This window comes from Hippocampus zosterae, chromosome 14 (assembly GCF_025434085.1).
Source record: "Hippocampus zosterae strain Florida chromosome 14, ASM2543408v3, whole genome shotgun sequence".
Lineage (NCBI taxonomy): Eukaryota > Metazoa > Chordata > Actinopteri > Syngnathiformes > Syngnathidae > Hippocampus > Hippocampus zosterae.
The window spans coordinates 7,089,964-7,110,250 of record NC_067464.1 but is presented as its reverse complement, the minus strand read 5'-3'; the positions used below and the strand labels follow the sequence as shown (position 1 = coordinate 7,110,250).

The 20,287-nt window shown below is 41.8% G+C and overlaps 2 protein-coding genes across 4 annotated transcripts; one reads left to right on the top strand and one right to left on the bottom strand.

Moving 5' to 3' along the window:
- Window positions 1–5,665: 5,665 nt before the first annotated feature.
- Window positions 5,666–9,349, bottom strand: mtfr1l (mitochondrial fission regulator 1-like). The gene is made up of 8 exons (XM_052086325.1): window positions 9,202–9,349; window positions 7,797–7,944; window positions 7,551–7,658; window positions 7,366–7,475; window positions 6,990–7,201; window positions 6,492–6,879; window positions 6,188–6,337; window positions 5,666–6,097 (listed from the first exon to the last, which is right to left on the bottom strand). Exons 2-7 carry the CDS (start codon window positions 7,809–7,811, stop codon window positions 6,220–6,222), a joined length of 951 nt encoding a protein of 316 aa, XP_051942285.1. The 5' UTR covers window positions 7,812–7,944; window positions 9,202–9,349; the 3' UTR covers window positions 5,666–6,097; window positions 6,188–6,219.
- Window positions 9,350–9,547: 198 nt separating this feature from the next.
- On the top strand, window positions 9,548–20,030 carry si:ch211-15d5.11 (oxidation resistance protein 1). Of its 3 annotated transcripts, none has more exons than XM_052086286.1 (16): window positions 9,548–9,709; window positions 10,642–10,862; window positions 12,533–12,735; window positions 12,984–13,051; window positions 13,702–13,812; window positions 14,151–14,300; window positions 15,560–15,691; window positions 15,794–15,978; window positions 16,495–16,796; window positions 16,877–17,027; window positions 18,053–18,260; window positions 18,349–18,465; window positions 18,736–18,888; window positions 18,968–19,063; window positions 19,149–19,222; window positions 19,494–20,030. In XM_052086286.1, exons 2-16 carry the CDS (start codon window positions 10,768–10,770, stop codon window positions 19,627–19,629), a joined length of 2,181 nt encoding a protein of 726 aa, XP_051942246.1. In that variant the 5' UTR covers window positions 9,548–9,709; window positions 10,642–10,767; the 3' UTR covers window positions 19,630–20,030. The 3 variants fall into 3 exon arrangements, with proteins under 3 accessions (XP_051942246.1, XP_051942245.1, XP_051942247.1); XM_052086285.1 differs by having other exon boundaries at window positions 14,148–14,300; XM_052086287.1 differs by lacking the exons at window positions 9,548–9,709; window positions 10,642–10,862 and having other exon boundaries at window positions 12,719–12,735; window positions 13,570–13,812; window positions 14,148–14,300.
- The last annotated feature ends 257 nt before the right edge of the window (window positions 20,031–20,287 follow it).

The window sequence follows — 20,287 nt, the reverse complement described above, 5'->3', positions numbered from 1 at the left end:
TTTCAAATCACATTTAAAGGGTCGGCAAAAACAAATAGAGTTCTTGCATGAAATTGTCAATGTCATTTAGAGCGGTACACATATAGTGTTGAGTTACTCGACCTTTGATCACTATGGTATGTAATGTTGTACAAGGAATTTTCATCATGGTGATTTTGCATTATGGGCAGGGGATTATATGAACAAACAGATGACAATGTGTTGAAATAAAACACGGTATGGTGCCCTGATATACACGTGACCTGTAGAACAAATTTATCAAGAAACAAGTCATCACTTCGCTGATTTTTTTTTCTTGCAAGCAAAAATTTTAGTTTTTTATTTTTCTTAAGATGCTGCAAACTCAGTTCTCTTGACACCAAGCAGCAGTTCGGCAGGTAGTGAACATTTCTTCAATAAACAGATGCAGTAGACTTTCAGAGGAATTGCATTGGGATTTTGGATCAGGAATAAAATTGTCCTACATTCCTTGTAGTCTTGTTTTGTCTCTAATTAGCTTAGTTCTTGTTCCTGACACCTCTCCAAGTTGCCGAGGAGACAAGATTGTGAGCAAGATTGGGATTCGGCCGAGAAATTGTAATTTTTCTCGTGATCATAGAAACTCTTCTGATGATTATAATAAATTAATTTTTTTAAAAATGATTCGGGTGCCGATAGGCATGTGTTCCTCCGCTGTGAATGCACCTTGTTGCTCGCAGCAAGCATGACTATTCTTCTGCCCTCCACTTTGGAGTTTACTGTAAAACTAACCACATAATAACAATTACATACATTGTGTATTTGGATATAATCATTTGTTTTCAGTACATCGCCAGCTTAATGCTAGCACTTAATGGAAAACCCCGTTGACCGCGGTTAGCAAAAGTTAGCATTTTACATCACGGGAGGGATTTACTTTCAAATAATGAATATTCAAACTCAAACACTGTTGAAACATAGACAGACAGTTAACATACTAATATTCACAGATACTCACTCATTGTTCCTAATCTGTGACAAACGATTTATATGAATAATGTTTGGCGCTTTTTTTCTATTCATTTTACCTTCGTGTCTTTATTCATCTTTATGCGTGCACCACACCGCCCCCGAGAGGCCAATGTGCATACAGCAGAAATGTACTCGTATTGTTTTGATTACAGTTAGTCTAATAAATAATTTTGCTTTTTAATCATTTATTTTCTGATTGTTCTTATAATTCAGTCGTATTTAATGTAGAGTTTTTGCAATTTAATATGGGCAGATTTTTTTAAATCAATGAATAACCGCAATGTAATTATCAATCAAAATTACTTGATTATAATCCCCCACCACTACAAATCGTCCATCACTAATTGGGCCAGACACACACACACAAAATGGTGTCAATCCAAGTTGGGTTCTTTATGGCTCTGGTCAAGACTGACCCAAAACATATTACATGTTCAATTAAATGAAATGCTCATTAAACGAAGGGACTGTAATTGAAAGCAAAGCCATTGCTTCTTATATGAGACAGGTGCTGTCCCAAAGTCACCAGCTGCTCTCCCCGGTTTGTTTTTAGCTGCCGCCTCGTTAGCGCTGACCGCCACGCACCGAGAGTCCGAGATGACCAGCTGGAGATCAGTTAAGGTCAGCGGCACCGTTCCATCAAATAATAGAAACAACATGAAAAGATTGATGCCTGACTTTGAGCTAGGTCACAACAGGAGGAAAATGTTTGGCATTTCAATCAATTTTATGCCTTCTGGGCGTCAAACACGTGGTTAGGTGTGCTTAAGATTCATGAATTATAGGCTCAAAGGCAAACTTGGTGTCGGTTTGAACTTACAGGAAGGGAAACTGACTGTGAATGACATCTCTATAAATATGCATTGGTATTTGAATGTTTAAAACACTGGTGCGTGTCCATAAGTATTTTGACACTGATGTTTTGAAAAAAAAAAATTGGGAACTAAGTTAACTGAGTGTCGACAGTTGCTAGTACCAACCATGGAGCGTAAAAACAGATCAATCAGCGGCGATGCATCTGCTCGATACGCTCAAAGCTGAGCTGTAACACTTCCACCTCAGTGTCGTTGGAGCACCAGACAATACCGCACAGGCCTTGAGTGTCACAGACAGCTGCACTTTTCGCCTAATTTCTATTGACTAAATGGCAGAGAGAATACAGGCAGGCAACCCATTGTGAGTCATAAGTGTCATCTTGGTGTCTTGATGACGTGGGTAGATGCGTGGGCGACATCTGGGAAAGATTAGGTGGATAGCCTGGGCACCAATGACTGTCTTCACCCAGACCTTTGTCATCCGCTCTGCGTCAACTTAGTTATGGCCGTTGCTAGGAGACCATGCGGATGTAGTGATTAAACTGAAGAAAAAAACAACAAAAAAGAAGAAAGAGGTGTGGGGAAACAGTTCTTTGGCATGGAGACACATTACATGTGACTTCTTAATCCCTTGGACACTACGCTGGCCATTTATGATGTGCCATTTACTGGAGTGAATCATACTCGTTTGGATTTTTGGACAAAAGACCAATTTCATGTCATATTCATAGTTTCTGGGGGGAAAAAGTGATTACTGGCTTATTGCATTCCAGAGGATGAAATGAATGATTTCATTTTGATTTTAACATTCATTCATTGCCACTGACAATGGGTAGGGGGGGAGGGCACAACCACCAGTAAATGACACCAATGCCCCCATTTTAGATTGGAGATCAGCAGGTTGTGAGAATTTGCCAGCAGTTTGTGCAAACTACCTTTTTTTTTTAATCAAACAAAATTACACAGAGGCAACTGATCATGTTACCACTCTACTTTCACATGCAACTACTGTGCACGTTGAGAGCTTGTGGGATCAACGGAGCATTTTGTTCTGGCATTTCATTTGACTTTTTCCAAAGTGGAAGGTTACGCAGCCTGGAAATGTGAGTCACAGTTTGGCATGGGGAAGAAAAAAAAGAGCGAGCATTTAACTCTCACAGGATAGCACTTTGTTGTTCTCTTTCATTTGGCTGTTTTCAGACTCTCATTTCAGACTGGAAAAAGAGGCAATGTTCGGAAATGTGACCCGAAAGCCAAGCTATTTCCTGTCGCGAGCTGGGAGGATGCTACAAGTTAAAGTCTATTAGCTGTGACAACACCTGCAGTCTGCAAACAACAGCTGCTAGAATGGTTTGCCATCCACTAGTTTCATTTCAGGACAGCTGTAGTCCAGAATGATGAATGGTTGACACAATATTGCTTGACATACCGTATTTTGGCAGGCTTAATCGATCAGTTAAAAAAAACTATAATAATAATTTTGGCTAAAAATGCAAACAAGTGAATCATATCAACAAACAAAAAATGGAAATAGGTCACTACAATTTATACAATCATGGCACACAAAAACATTGAAACCCACAAAGCCAAGGTTGTCCAAATGTGGTGTAATAATTAGCACTTAATTTTGAAAAAAAAAAAATTAAGTAATCAACACAGGTCAAGTAATTTGAAACATGAGGTGACATGAACACAGGTAGTAGAATTGACACCAATAGTGGGAAGGGGTAATGAACACAATTTAAATAGGCGAAAGAATCAACACAGACAGGAAATAGAAATGCGGTACCGGTATTCAGGACAGGACGCGCAATCCACACAGGTGAGGTAATCAAAACCAGAAAAATCAAAACAGCTGAGATATTAAAAAAACAGGTGGGATAATCAACAAGGGTCTCGTAATTGAAACTGGTGGCCCAATCAACACAGCTGACTGAAATGACAAAGCTGGAGAAAACCATCCCAAATTAATCTTATTGGGCAGGTGGGGTGAAGGGGGTATAGGTGAAACAACTGATCAAGTTGGAAAATCTTACCACAGGTAGTGATTGATTCAGATGAGACAATGAACACAGTGACGTCACCAATGCAGGCCAGGTGGTGTCATCATAGAAAAAGATGGGCAAATCAACAACGGCAGAGTAATTGAAACAGGTGAAAAAATCAAAAGGTAGTAGGTGACACACTTAATTGACAAAGGAAAGGCAATCGAGAAAATGATCAGCAGCAAAGAATCTGAATTAGGTGGGGGTAATTCAAAGTGAAGTAATTGACAGGGGACGGAAAAATTTAGCCCTCACAGGCGGTGTAAGATACCATTAACACAAGTTAGTTGATTGAAATAGGTGGAAAAATCAATACAGGTGAAATTGCATAGACAACACAAACACAACCTATATGAAGTTGTACATGTAAAACAAAAGCAAAAGTAGCACAAAAAAAATCTGTTGATTGGAGATCTATCTATTTTTAACAGAGCCTAATTATGACGGTAAATCTTGATGTCGCCCCCAGACATTTATCAGGACCTACATCTAAGATTTTTATGGTGGAGGTGAACTAGGCCAAGGAGCCTCTCAGAAAATAGACTGTGGCTCACTTAGGTGCGGTTCCATTTTGGAAACTAGGTGGGAATGAGACAGAAAGTATGGTAATAATATTTGAGATTAGTGTGATACGTAGCATTCATGGAGCTAATCCTTCTTTCATTTAGTTAGCTGAGCTCCTCTGCCTCCTGGTGGTAGCATTTCAAACTGTATTTTTATGATTAAAAACACTACAAACATTGTGGTTGCAGTTTTGTTTTGTTGTTTTTTTTGGGATCGGTAGTCTTTGACCAGCGCACATTACACTGATGTGGCTAGTCAAAAACTCAAAAAATGACACTTTCAAAACATCTGCTGAATCTTTATTTACAAACAACATCAACAACAAAAAATGTCAACATGTACAATATGGAGGTGTGTTCAACTCAACAAAGACGATCAATGGTGAGAAAATGAGGTAAAATCTAATCTGTCAAGAGACTGAAATGTCTTAATGGTATTCTTTATTTTTTAAAGGTTTGGATATCCCTCCCAAAAAGATAGCGCATGATGAAATAAAAGTAGCATATTACACATTACTTGGTGTGGAGGGAGAAATAATAACAACAATCTAAATACATTGCATCAAATAACATAAACATGGTTGGGCAATAAGGGATGGTCTGATAAAAATGAAATTGTGGCACAGGTGGGGGTTGGGGTGAATAAAATCAGGCATCTGAGCAGGCAACAGACGTGCGGTAAGGCGTCATTAGGAATACTTATAATCACCACTCGCAGGTTCCTGTACAAAGTCATGTAAACACACACACACACACAAACACACACACACACGCACATTTTTCTTTGCTTGGTCGGGAATTCCCAGTCTGCTTCAAAAGGCTGCCACCAGCTTGGATCATACTAAGCCCCGCACACACTTTCTTTCAGGGGGGGGATCTATTTTTCTATCAGGGCCCATTTCAGTTTATTCAAGTTCTCTAACATTTTGAAAGAGAGATTTTTGGGGAGATTTTTATCCTAACAGTTCCACTGAGGGTTTTTTTTTTGTGGATTGCATCAAACGTTCAAGTGCAGCTGTTCCTTTTTGGCTCCAAATACTCCCTCATAATCATAATAGCAATGAAACTTACTCCTTCTCTAACTATCATGTTGTACCTCCAAATAGCATATTTATTAATTTTTATAGTTTAGTCAATTTGGGTTTAGCACCACTCAACGTATTGGAAACAATGCATCACAAGTACAGAGAACTGCTGCACATATGCAGTGACGCCAGATTTATGTCACAATCACATTAGTGTGTTTTAGGGGAAAAAAAAGTTATACTATATAATAGGTGATTGCAAATTATTTTGTGGACTCCCCAATGTGTAAGTGAATCTAGTGGGTTGATTGAGGCTCAAAGGTTTCCCACCCCTGCTTTAGACAACATAGGCTAAATGTGTACATTGACTTTAAACTTGTTGTGTGTACTCGCAAACGTTTTTCAAGTATGATACAGAACTGGAAAATTTCCGAATTAAAAACCCTCCTTTTTCAATGCTGGATGGGTACAAAGTGCTCCTTAAAGGGGACCACTGCTCACTCCTCAGTTGAATCAATATGTTGAGTCACTGTTCTGAAAAACGGAGCAAGAAATAGGCGATATATGATACAGATTTGTTTACGAACTGGCAGCAGGCAACTACTGCGTTGAGGTCTGAGGAGGAAGGCTGTAGTCCATGGCAGTTCTTGGGAAAAGGCCTTAAAAAAAACGGAGAGAAAGATCTGCTGAAGATTGAGATAGCACTGACCCTCATCATAATATGTGGATGAAAACGCAGTTGGGCTTACATGGAGTAGCAGGAACGGCAAGCCTGGGTGAACTACTTCTGCTTCACGGCGACGCTGTCTTCCTCTTTCAGGACAAACTTTTTCCTTAGAGCTTCGGAGATCAGAGAAGCAGAGTCCTCCTCTCTTAAGGACGTACAGCCTCTGTTATATCTGACGATTAAAACACACAAGCACACATGCATCAGTGACTGTGGCTCTCCTTTCCCACATGCCAGAGCACTACAGCAAGTTTACTTTTAAAACACATCAAAAAAGATATGAAGACTTTGTTTTGTTTTAATAATAACAACGAGACAGTTTGTACCTGTCTTTATTCATCTTCATTCGGTTCATGTCCTTCAAGATGTCCATCACGTCGGCAAAACTGGTGGACTTGGACAGCGACACTGTGTCCTCCTCCGCCTCGCGGTAGTCCATGCTGGGCCTGTCAAGGTCAAAGGTGGCCGACGCCGTCATGGAGACCGGCGGCAGGGGGTCGGGGACCAGCTCCGACACCACAGACACCATGTCCTTGTCGTCGTCGTCGTCTTGCTCCTCCAACTCTTCTTCGTCTTCCTCGGTGACGTCGCTGATGACGAAGGAGGCGGCCGCTGTGGCCGCCGGCTGGTAGGGGGCGGCCTCGAAGGGCGCCATAGAAAAGCTCATGCTGGTATCATCGGGGGAGAGCAGGTCAGGAGTCAAGGGGTTGGAACCTGGAATGAAGCCATGGGGACATCATTTACAAGACTTTACTTTCAATAGCCACAAAAATACTTGCGTTTTTAATCACGATCCTCATTTTCAGCATTTATAATGGACTTACCAGTATCACCAGCCACAATCTTTGCAATCTGTGCCCGAAGTCTGCTCAGCTCATCCTGCAAGGCGGTGGTGCGGTTTAGTGCAGTTACCCCAGGTTTCCTCAGGCCCTCCACCCGCTTGCCCTCCCGTCGGAAGTTGGGCACAGATGAGTTCCTGTGTAGCACCAGGAGCGGCGTGGGCCTCCATTCGTGTTTGAGGGGGCGACTGTCACTCCTGGATGGAAGGAAAACTTGAGTGAGTTAAGCTTGTTTGTGTCCTACATTACCACATGGCTGGTGCATTTCATTCAAAAGATACAAGTGAATTGAATCGACTCTTCATATAATTTGAAGAAATCCCAGAAAATAAATTGGACAAATTCCTGTGATTGTCTTTACCGCACTCTGGCATACGTCTCCTCTTCATCTGCAACAATCCAGGCAATATCTGCCAAAGTGGGTACCATGGGGCCGTCCATAGGGCGAAGAGCGGAAAGGCCAGGTAGTTCCTGATGTTTACAGGTTATATGAATGCATTTTAGATTGTATACAGCGACTGCATTTCAAGAATGAGTGGTCAATACCTGAAAACACGCCCTTTGTGGGGGCTTGAGCGGGAGAGTGGACCCTATTCTTCTCACCACACTGCGAGTGGATCCATGAGGCTTGTTCTGCCAGATAGGAATAACGTCCTGATACAAAGTAAAGACAAAGAATCAATCTCTGCACATCCATAATCCTTCCACTGGTGAAAAATGCATCTGCCAACCCCATCACGTGTGAAAACGGCATTGCTAATTAATACAGCATCTGAAAAAGGGCTGCCTTACTGTTTGGGTTTCCATGGTGATGTCTCAGCTTGCCGAGGAGCACCGACGCTGTGGTGCTCTTAGTGGCTCAAGAATGAGCAGTTCACTGAACAGATGCCACGTTAATCTGACAACTCTCGGGATGTAAATTGGAGATTAGTCAGAGCATCTGTTGGGGAGACACAAGCAGCGTTAGAGAAGATACCCATGCGTTACCCATTATCTTTAACTTTAGAGGAATGAACTACGAAAATGAGCTCAGATTTAAAGCCGTTTCATTATGATTTGGTGGATGTGATGCGATTGTTGAATGACATACTTCAACGAATGAAGATAAATTCATAGATTTTCGCTAATTGTGGCAGTGGCACCGTTCAGTCTGTATGAATAGTTTGGTCTCTGGAGTACCCGCCAATCCATCAACTTTGAAATTGAAGCAGTAAAGTAATTCTTTAGTTATCCGCCTGCTTTGGGAACTGTTTCAGTCGCCTGGTTTACATAGAGCAATGTATTCAGATTTCAATGTATCCCAATGACCAAATGGAATGAAAATGCTCCATATTAAAAAAAACTGCATCCAGTCAGTAGTGATGTGACCATATACGCACACTGAAGTAGCAGCATCTCACCAGAGCTTGTCTGAGATGGGAGAACTTGTTTTGAAGTATTTGTAACTTATTTTTTATCATGCTGCTGTTTGATAAAGTGTTAAAACTATCACAACTACTGGGCACAAAAGTCAAAATTACGGCATCGTGATAAATCACGGAGGTTTGCATCAATCTCCGAATGTCACGTGGCTGATCTGACTGAGCGGGGCATGTAAAAGAGAGGATCGGAAACGACCACACGTCACATGTAAACAGGTGACCAGAAATCTTCAGTGGGAATTATTTCAATCAGATTGACAAAAAAGTCTGTGTAACTCGGCTAGAGACAGTAACTTGGCTGTCATTTGTTACGAAATTTGTATTTGCCTCGGAGCTGGCAGGATGAAAAGTGGGATCACGGACGTCTCACGTATGACTTGTTCGTCCTTTCAAAACAAGCTCATTTCAGTATGACAAAAGCAAACGTGTAGAAAATGCTATCATTCTTGACCTTTGAATATTTTTAAGACCGATGAAATCACGAAGTCTTTTTGGAGTCGTTAATTCAATGAAAAAAATCACCATACACTCTTCATGAGGTGACGTCATCGTTTACACACTCTTCAGAAAATTCACTCTAGTACGAGGATAACAAGAAGAAAGATGCCAAAATGCATAAGTGCAGAAAGCGTCACTGAATTATTAGCACCGGTGGCTAACTATATCAAATATACACACAAGGCCGTGTCGGTAAAATGACCGTGAAAGTATGCCCGGTTTCTCGGAGGTTCCGTTTGAATCGGAAGATGAAGCTAAAAACAAGAAACGGTACTTACGCCAAACGAAAGCCGAGAGGTTCCAATGGGTGGATTTTGTTTGAAGCGTAGTTTCTCCTTTTCGTCTTTCACGGTTGTGTGTTGTTGTTCATTGCCGGAAGCCGGTACTCAATTTCCGCTGACGGATTGATGATAGTTTTGTATCACGGCGCCCCTACAGGTCGCGGCGGACAGTCTTTGGTTAAAGTTTTTTTCCCCAATTACATTTTACGTCATTTTAATTTAAAATTAGTTGTGGTTGGAACTTATAAAAAAAAGCACAGAAGACACTGTGTTCAACATTGCAGAAAGAGAAAGTCGCTGCTTCGACTATCTTTCATTTGTGATAGTCCAAGATGATTCCCTCGACCATACTTCCGCTTTTACAGGAAGTCGGCCCTGAAAGGGAGAAATTTGTATTCTTTTTAAATTAGCCAGTGGGCGGACCGTGAACGTAGCAGTGTCTTGAGTGCGACGATATTATAACATTTGAGGACGGCAGCCAACGGCATCTCTAAGCCAGTGACCGGTATGTGAAAGCCAACGTCTATGCTCAGTTCACCCGTTCAGAAGTTGCTGTGTTGTTATACATCAGGTCCATTGGTGCTTGTCAGAATCAAATGCTTTGGATAGTTCTGTACTTCCCCTGACGATTGACACTCGACAGCACTTCCTGGAAGAACACTGATTATTTGTATGGGTGTGCGTTGTCAGAGCACGCTCGACTGCTCAAACAAATCACCACCCGCGAGGAAGGCTGTAGGCCTTGGGAATTCTGCATTCCTGTGCTGTGATTTGATTCAACAGTCGTATGCAACGTAACATTCATGTCGGCGTGTAGCTCTCAGTGGTAGTTGAATGCATTTAGAGTAGCCTCTATTGAGCAAAAACTCATATTTTGCATTAGAAAAATCTCAGAAAATGCCACTTAAACAACTATAATTAATTAGTATGAAATCTAATTAGTTCAACCAAAAAATATTTGTGAAGTTTTATGGCAACAGGTGGATACTCAGGTTAACCGTCTCCTCTGTCCCCCAGAGGAAGAGCATTTAATTGTTCTTTCTGTCACAATCGGTCGCTGACCCAGGTAGATGAGCAAAGATACACTATTTGTTGTAAATACTTCATAATTCCAGACTCCCAATCCCATTTTAAGACTCATCCAAGGCCAGTGGAAGCTATAAACGTCAAACATCCATTTTAAGTGGTCTGGCAGTGAATGAGTTAAGACACCTGGGAGCCGTTTTCAATTGTGAGGAAAAAAATGACTCCTTTAAAAGCTGCTTGCACCCCATGCATACACCCTCCCGATTGATTTGACATACTAATGGAATTGGCCGACGGGCTCCATTAGTCCACTAAGATCACTTTCCTGCGTGTGCAGAAATCCATCCATTTATGCAACCTGACCCCCCTCTGCACCACAGTTAAATTGCCGCCTTGTGTTGTGCGCTGCAGATGCTGTAAAGCAGGATCGAGAAAGGAAGGCCAGTCATGGGGAATAAGAGGAGGAGAAAGGATGCCAGTTGAGCCCCTCGTCCTTTTACAGCAGGACCGCAGCCAGTGTCAGACTAAAGGTAGAGGATGGCTCAGTCTGTGAGGAGGATGGACATCGCCATGGACCACAAGCCACAGGGGGACAAGGCCCGGACCAGCTACTTTGGCAATGTGAAGGCCAGGTTAGGATTACGGCGTGCTGCATGGAAATAAAAACAAGCCATGTGACACATTTGACTCGCTTTTGCCTTTCGGGTTTAAATGTGCCACAATACAGCCTTTCATTCGTCTCTCTTGATGTGAGGAGAATGGCACGGTGGTGCAAATAATCTGTTGTGTCAGATTATGGTATGAACAAGAATATTTTTAGCCCAGGAATGCAAAGACACGGACTACAAAAAAACCCCAACAACTTTTCGGTGTATTTGTTCTTACAAAGAAATTACACCTTTGCACAATTTTATTTAAGAGCCCCAGTTTTAACACATCTTGAACGAAAACTGCCCGAAGACAGCTGGGATAGGCTCCAGCACGCCTGCGACCATTAAAAAAAAACAAAAAAAGCTATTTTTCATAATGTCTGATCCAGATTATTATTCCAATCTTTGCATATTGTTTTTAAACTGCCAGTTTAAAGCCTTTGCACTGAAAACTAAAGAAACTAGAGAGTACTTCAACATTTTATTTACAGATAAATTACTGTAAATAAAAAAACGATAAAGATGAACGTAGAAAAATATTAAAACAATTTTACTCTACATTATAACATATCTAGAAATACTTATTGACATTTATGGCAGGGGTGCCCAAACTTTTTGGACCAAAGATCTACTTTTTGATCAACTAACCTCCCGGGATCTACCCTTACTGGCGCACACACACATGCATGCCATGATGAGAAACAGCCTGAAACTGAGGCATGCGACGCACTTTTGCAGCCTGTTAACTATCTTAGCTCACACATACAGTGTTAAAGTGCTTCCCTGGGCCCTCCTAGATTCATATTCTTTGCCCGTGCCCTCAGTGAATTGTACACAAAGCAAACTCTGAATGAGAATAATGACGATAAAAGATAGAGCGCAACAGCTCTGATTACAAGCTGCAATTGCAGACTGCTGAGCGCAAACAACTTCCGGTGACTTAATCACGCGCCATCATAAATTCAAGATTTACCTGCTTTATTTTTATTTTATTTTTCTGTGAAAATGAGACTGATTGGATGATTTGGGTGCAGCGTACATTAACACAAAAAATATATATATTTATAACATGTACAAAGACACACAAATGGTTGGGTTTTTTTTTTCTCCTCGACACTCCTCAGATCTACTTGGGACCTGTCTTAGATCTACCGGTAGATCAGGATCTACCTAATGGGCACCCCTGATTTATGGCAATAATGTCAGTTAGCACAACAAAGATTTTTAGTAGGCTGGCCCAATACATGAGAAAGCCATTCTTATTTCTTTGTTTTGAAATGAGGTAAAGCCAAATTTCACAAAAGCAAAATGTAAACTATTTTGTTGAATTGGCCAACTTAAAAATTTATCAGATTTTGTTGCCTTGAAATTTCGAATACTGTACATTCAACTTTTTTTTTACGCAGCGTATCAGCTATGAGACTTCTACAATTAGTGAAATAAATACTTTAGACCCGTGTCTCCCAACCTTTGTTGAACCACTGCTATGCAAAACAGAGAATCATGAAAAACACTTTGTTCGAAAGTCTATATATGTCAAGTGTTGAAACAAGCATCAACGTGAACTAAGCTATTCATACGTGCACATAAACAATAATTGTAATTTCTGATGAGAAAAATGAAAAGTGTCCTTTCCCCATGTGTGTCTTTAGGCTGGGCTCAAAGCTGCCCCCGGGGGTCCCTCAGCCTCCTCACTTAGCCAAGCGGCCCTGGGACACTCAACCTCAGGCCCGAGGATTTGAGGAGCTTTCAGCCACCTCTCACCATCATCATCAATATCAACCCCCCCCTGGCCGACCTCTGGACCACATCCCACACATCAGAAACCCGATACTGCGGCAGTATTACCTTCAAGGTACCTTACAACTGACTTATACTTGGACAGCCATTATTTCAAGTACCACTAGAGTGAGCCAGAGTAGTGGTACTAGTGCCGCACTTTAACAATTTGATCTGTTCTAAACTGAAATGTTCAACTTGATGGTTCACTGTCACATTATGTGATATTAAGGTCAAAATTGTCTGGGGATTTTTTAATATTTATTTATTTATTTATTTATGATGATGATGTCATTAAAAGCATGGCCTTTTGGTTTCCTCCAGGAGACTCCAACACCGCTGTGAAGCAAGAGCAAATGAGACAATTGTCACATGAAGACAAAAGCACCACGGTCAGTCACACACTTTTATGGTTGATGATCGAAAGCAGGGGTGTCAAACTCATTTTTGTCGCTGGCCACATTGAAGTTACCGTTGTAATTGAACGGCCGGTATGACTGAAACGATACAAAGAAGTCAGGAAAAATGGTTTATTCAACTAATTGTAGAAGTTAAATTATTAAAATGATGTGGCAGGCCAGATCTGGCCCCCGGGCCTTGACTTTGATCGAAAGCCTAAAAAGAAGGAATACTGGGTAATGTTTTCTCAATTGTACAACATTTAGAAAACGTATGCTCTTCCTGACATGACAAATTTATGGCTCGGAAATGATAAAGGAACAGTGTCCAAGGTTCAATTCATCAACGAGTGCGTCGGTCGGTCATCATGGGTAGACTGAACGTGTTTCAGAGCTTCTACAGAAAATACAACCGAAGGACTTCATTTTTTCATGTTTATGCAAAGGTATTTTCTCTTTTTTTTAACCACGCTCTTGAATGGAAATAATTCACTAGTCCTTGTGTCTTGTAGAGAAACCCTGTTCATGCTGACCACGATCTTTCCACCTTGGCGGAAGTCTCTGCTCGTACGTATATTTCTCCCTAAGTGTACCTAATGAAGTGTCTTGTGGTGTTTGTTTTTTTTTTTTCCTTCCCCATACAGGATGAGTCAGTGTTTAGCATCTCATCGCACTTCGGCAGTGATGACACAGCGCTTCGTTCTCATTCCCGGTCACAATCGTCACTTTTGTGCTCTGCCCTTATCCGCATAGAGGTAAGAGTCAAGTGTTGTTGTTGTTTCTGCTACCCAGAGTTGACATGCAAAACAGCACGTGTGCCTGTAACTCAGGGCAACAGCTGATGGTTGGAGAAAGTGTTCAATTTTAATCATGAAAAAGCTGACGTTAGAGTCAACTCGTGACCATTTCTGATGTGTTAAATGTCTTTCTTTACGGTGGCTCTAATGTCTTAAACGTTGTCACGTGGAGCTCTGCTATGACTACAAACATAGAGAAAGGAGGGGGGGGGGGATGCAGGCAGAAAGAGGAAGTACTCCACTGTTGCTGGGCTATAGTCTGTGTTAGACTTAACATGTCTTCCATTGTGAAGCAGCAGCAAGCAGAGGAGGGAAAGAGCACCAAAATAGGCGACCCGGAGACTTGTAAGGAGAAGACGACGCCGGTGATGGATCCAGATTTTTCTGATCGACTCGAGGCTCCTGCACAGTCACCCTTGCCCGAAGCAGAATACGACAAACTACTGGTAACTAGTATAAATTGTTTCTATGTAGCAAAATCTTAGTTATATCCATTGACTGTATTTACATTATGAAAGGAGAGTGTATAATTCAGCTCCGATAGCCTTCTAATGACATTTGAAAGTTGGTTTAACGCCTTTTAAAATGTGTATTTGTTGAGCATGCATATTGTCTAATAAAGGCATTTTGTGCATGATGTCAACACCCATTTATGATATGTTTCGATACAGTTGGAGTAGGGCAGGGGTGCCCAAACTTTTTGGATCGAAGATCTACTTTTCGATCAACGAACCTCACGAGATATACCCTTACCGGCGCGCGCACGCACACACACACACAAATTTAAGATTTACCTGCTTTATTTTATTTTATTTTATTTTTTTTTTAGTGAAAACGAGACTGATTAGTGTGCAGTGTATATTAACACAAAAAATACATTACTAACATGTACAAAGACACACAAATGGTTGTTTATTTTTTTTCTTCTCGACACTCCTCGGATCTACTTGGGACCTGTCTTAGATCTACCGGTAGATCAGGATCTACCTAATGGGCACCCCTGGAGTAGGGTGTTCCAGGAAGTGTGGTCCAGGAATGTGACATCAGAGCCCAAAAATGAAATTGCACAAAACCAGGTCAAAATTATAGATGCTTTTAATTGAGCCATCCTGCAGTGTGCAATGAATAAATATAGTTCATGCCGTGACAATCCATTGTTTCATGCTGGAGTGCTTGCTACCTGAGCATTGAAGTTAAAATAACAATAATAATAATAAATAAATGAACAATTGATTCATTAATTTTAAAACTTGAACAGATTGGACAGATTCACTACCTTCATACAAACTCCAGTTTCCTCCCACACCAAAAATATACATGCCAGGTATATGGAACACTCTAAATTATCCCAAGTTGTAATTGTGAGTGTGAATGATTGTTCGTCTATGTGTGCCCTGCGATTGGCTGGCAACCAGTTCAGGTTGTCCACCGCCTACTGCCCGAAGACAGCTGGGATAGGCTCCAGCACCCCCCGCGACCCTTGTGAGGATAAAGAAAATGGATGGATGGGCGAATGCATGGAGGACAATGGTTCTCATGTTAACATTACATTCGAGGATCACGTTGACACCGCAACTTATTAGCTGTCCGCATCACAAAATACAAAGTGCCTGCACCTGCTTTGTGAATCTCAAAATCAACAAAGATGAGGTAAGATCAGTCATTCAAACATCGAGCCAACATCTCATCTTTTTGATGCTAACAGGATGTGGAAGCGGTCCCGATGCCCGACGGACAGCTCTGCCTTTTGGCTCTCCCACCTGAGTGCTGTCTGGTGGAAGGTCCTGATGCCACGCCTTATCTGAAATTGTTCTGCCGCCACATCACCGACCGCAAGGTAAGTACGGTGGTACCTCTAAATCCAGTTCTGAGACTCTGGTCACCCTCCAAATATTTATGTGTGTTTGTGTGTTTTACATATATTTATTTACATTGTCAGGGTGTGGTTTCCGGTATCCTCCTGGTGACGACAAACAAGCTCTTCTTCGACCCGTGTAAAACACACCCACTGGTGAAGGAGCATGGTTGCGAGGAGTATCTCCTGTCATGCTCTGTGGACAGGCTGTCGTCTGTCTCCTTCTTCTCAGACATCTCACATGTTCACTTTCACTACTCTCAGCAGAGGTAAAAAAAAGATTTTGGTAACCATCATCAGAATGGATTTCATTGTTTAAATATGACTGCACTAGTACCTTATCGAACTAATTTAATTTGTTTTTTTAACAAGCGATAAACCCAATTTAGCATAAAATCATGTCCACTTTTCCCATTAAAATTCAAATTCAGATACCATTAATCCGTTCCAATCTCCCAAAAATACCAACATTCTTGTGGATGGATTTTAACGGTACTGTATTGTAAAATTAAACAAAAATATGGTATCACATAGCAAATGAGAATATAAAGAAGTTAGTTTTATGAGGTGAGTATATCAATATTTTGGATCATAAAACAAAGCATATCCTTGTCCATATTATTATACGTTACATGAATTATAAAAAAAATATTATTGTAGCAAAATTTGAATCCTACCTAATCTTCATGGGTTTTTTTTCTTCTCGTTTTTCTTCTATTTCAAATTTAAAACATAAACATTTACATCCCAGCTGTCTATCTAATCTGAAGATCTTTGTTTTTTAGGAGAAAAGGGAAGAAACTTTTCCAGAGGTTGAAAAATGTCAAAAGCCACGATCAGAAGGGGGAGTCAATTTCACTTGTAGTACCTGCAGCTCTCTCCAATTTGAGTCTCAACGAGGAGGCGTCGACACCAAGTGAACCCACTGACAGTAGAAACATGTCTGGCAACCAGCCTGAGATAGCGTCAGAAGCCTCCGGAGGAGCTCTCGGCGTGGCCGCCACCTTTTGCTGCGGAGCTCCAGACGTCTGCGCTCAAATGAATACGAATGAGGTGCAGTCCTCTTCTGTAGGGAGTCAGACTGCAGGTACCTACAGCGTGTGATGTTGAATCCATTCAAGAGTGTTTTCAAAAGAAATAATACATGTTTTCTTTTGAAATCTCCAGCGCCTGGCAGATCCTCAGCTGAAAGTCCAAAGTGTGTCATGTTTGTGCGGCTGCGGGTTCAGTCGAGTGCAGGAAGGAAAAAGCGTACTGGAGGATTTCAGTTTGGCACGGCTGCCAGACGAGAAGCCTGGATCGCCCTTTCGCAGGAGAGGTACACTGACTCATGACATGGAGGTGGGCTGGTACATAAATAATATGAGAGCAGGCACACGTATTATGTGGCGTTTGGTCCTTGGAAGGCACTTGATGAAATTTCCCACAAGAAACTCATGATTTCTGTGATGGACATATGGTGTCAGAACTGGGATGCTTAGCCGCACTATTTCTACTTTCAAGGAGTGTCTGACTCATGGTTTCCTAAGGGGGAATGCTTAGCCAAAAGGTCATGTGTGATGTGCCACATGTTTGAAATCCCCTTTGAAAAATGGACATCCATGATGTACCAGCCGGTACAAGATTCACCTTGTGTGTGATAGATAGATATAAAATGCTGAAAAATTATCCGTTGAACTCTGTGTGGTAGTGCGTCCACGTGCGTGGACATGACGTCTTTGGCTTTCAAGACTATAATGTTAAATTTTGGACTATAAGGGCCTGGCGTCCACTTACGAGGACGTTTCATCAAGTAAAAAAAATAATTCTTTGTTTTCTTTGTCAAATAATAAGAATTTAATTGAGGTTCTAATTTAGGGAAACACGGTGAAGTGACTTCTACTGTTGCTATTCTAGATATTGCTATGCAAAGCATTTCACAATTTTAACTCATTCGCTGAATGTACGTGGACAGTACAGTCATGCAAGAGTTCGGGGTCCAAGGAGGTTAAAAGATATTTCTTAGGTTTGACGTCATGGCTCGCACGTTGTTCCACACCGCGATCATCCACACAATATATAGTGTTCTTTGCAAGCGTAAAATTGTCTAAAATGTCACTTCTCAAAATTAGACATTCAAGGCTTGACAGGACAACAAACCGGCGCTGGAGTGTATTGTCCTGTCTGAGTTAATGTTTTAACACAGAACAACGTGACTAACTGGAACTCTAAAATCCTAAATTGCATTCGGGGGCCGCTCAGATTGTCCATTCAACCACTTGTTTGGCAGCTTGTTGACACAGCTGCTAACCTGTTTGTGCACCCGAGCTGTCCTCAATAACGACTTTCTGTCCTCCCGCTCAGCTCCAATGAGCTGCATGCCTTCCTCGAGCACCGTCGACCCGACTTGTGTCTGCTCAAGGGCGGAGGAGGAGGAGGAGACGACGGGGAGGCGGATCACAACGAAGAGGAGTTTGTCCTGGTGGAGGACAATGACGACAATGATGAGAACAAGGAGGTGGAGGAGGAGGATATGTTACAGAAGCAACACAACTCGGGAGATGACTGGGAAGTGAGTGAGTGGTTTGTTTTTGAAGACGCTGCCGATAATGGCTGTGTCTCTTTGAAGATAGTAGAATGAAGTTGCGTTCTCTTTGCAGATGGTATTGATGGAGGACAACAGGGACAAGCCAGGCCAGCTCACCGACCGGGACCCGGAAGGACTGAACGCCATTGTGGAGAACAGCCACATTTTAGAAGCCTCACATGTCAGAGAGGTCAGTGAGCCACATGCACGGGCCTCACATGTGTACTTCTTAAGCACTGCTCTTATCTCAACACGTTATGAATAAATAAACAAAATATACTTACAGTAGTTATAAAAAATAAATCAAGCCAATTGAAGCACGTTTTTCCCCCCCAAAATTGCATTCTACTATGTTGTGATTTTATTTCATTTGAATTAAATTCCTTAAGGCCTATGTTGCCCCCTCCCCCTCCCCCCCCGCTTCCATATAAATTTTTGTCATCACCTCATCTTTTCTCAGCTGTCTAAGGAGCTGCCCCCAAAGACGGTGGGCCACACCTGGCAGCTGACGTACAGCACGTCTCGGCACGGCGCCAGTCTCAAGTCCCTCTACCGGAAATTGAGCGCCTCGGACTCGCCCACTCTCGTCGTCATCAAAGACGCCCTGGAAGAGGTGATGTCTCTACTTTACCGCATCTTAGAAGAACATAACGACTACCACTCGTGCCGGAACCTCTCTTTTCTTTCTGTAGGTATTCGGGGCTTTCCTCTCGCACCCGCTGAGGCTTAGTGAGACGTTTTACGGCACGGGAGAAACCTTTCTGTTCATGTTACATCCTCGATTCAAGGTAATTATCATATTGTGTGGTATGAACTGAAGTTTTTAATTGCAAACCTGCACTGTGAGTTTGTGTATTTTCCATCATTCCACAGTGCTTCAGATGGACTGGAGAGAATTCCTTTTTCATTAAAGGGGACTTGGACTCATTTGCCATTGGTGGAGGAAGGTAAAATTTACAATGAACTAATGCACAAATGAAATTGGGAGCTTGGGAGGGTTCGGGAGGGGAGTCCACCAACACTCCACTATTTGCTGGAAACTCACCTATCTGCTGTTTTTGCCATGTCTAAAACGTTGCTTTGCCGTCTTCATATCAACCAGCTACAATGGTGCCTTTTTAGTTGGACGTCAATTAATCAGATTTACATTCACAAACTATTATTTGATGTTCACCTGCACATTCTAGTATCTAATATCCTCCCCTCCTCTCCCCACAGCGGTCACTTTGGTTTGTGGGTGGATGAGAATCTATACCTGGGCCACAGCAGCCCTTGTTACACCTTCAATAACTGCTGCCTCTCAGAAACCGACGACTTCCGAGTCATGGAGCTGGAGGTGTGGACTTTCAGCTGAGGCATCTCATTGTTCACTTGCCACAACCGGCACTGTGTTCCAACACGGTTGCTTTTTCATGGTACCGGTCAGGACAAACCGTTGGATTCATTCATACGGTCAAACGGATCAGGATGACTGGCTGCTGTAGGGACGTTTTTAATGGATGACTCATTCCTGCGGGCACGCTCTTGAAAGACTTTGCACTTTGCTCCATGTATGAATTAGACGTCACTTATGATGTGAACAACTCTGCATCTTCATGCCCAGCCCTGTAGGCACATTAGCTTGTAAAAGAACGTCGTGAACAGTATTATATCATGTGTACTAATACTCATGTATTATGTATGATCATGCTCCCCTCTTGACAGGATGTCATCAAAAAGTGTCACATGCTGCATAAAATAAAAATATTATCTATACTTGGGAGTCGATCACAATTTGCTCAATTTTAGGCTCACATCTGATGCTGCTAAAAAAATTGTGTATTAAAAATTTAGACTCACTAGTTACATTCAACACGTTTGCACAATGTAATGTCGACAGGCAAAGTACAGCCCGGGGCCTCGGCCCAGTAAAATGTGGTGCTTTTATTTTGAAAGGTATGGTTTTATTTTATGTGTGCAACTGTCTTTTTAATCACAGTTCTTGTGGTTTAAAAAAATGGAGACATTTTAAA

Excerpts from the sequence above, each read along its gene's own strand:
- mtfr1l (XM_052086325.1), bottom strand. Across the intron at positions 7,202-7,365 it reads GAGACGTATGCCAGAGTGCG|GAGTGACAGTCGCCCCCTCA; the intron begins GTAAAGACAATC and ends CCTTCCATCCAG. Across the intron at positions 6,880-6,989 it reads GATTGTGGCTGGTGATACTG|GTTCCAACCCCTTGACTCCT; the intron begins GTAAGTCCATTA and ends GCTTCATTCCAG.
- si:ch211-15d5.11 (XM_052086285.1), top strand. The coding sequence starts at position 10,768 with ATGGCTCAGTCTGTGAGGAGGATGGACATCGCCATGGACCACAAGCCA. Across the intron at positions 18,261-18,348 it reads ACTCGGGAGATGACTGGGAA|ATGGTATTGATGGAGGACAA; the intron begins GTGAGTGAGTGG and ends TTCTCTTTGCAG. Across the intron at positions 18,889-18,967 it reads TCAAAGACGCCCTGGAAGAG|GTATTCGGGGCTTTCCTCTC; the intron begins GTGATGTCTCTA and ends TTCTTTCTGTAG.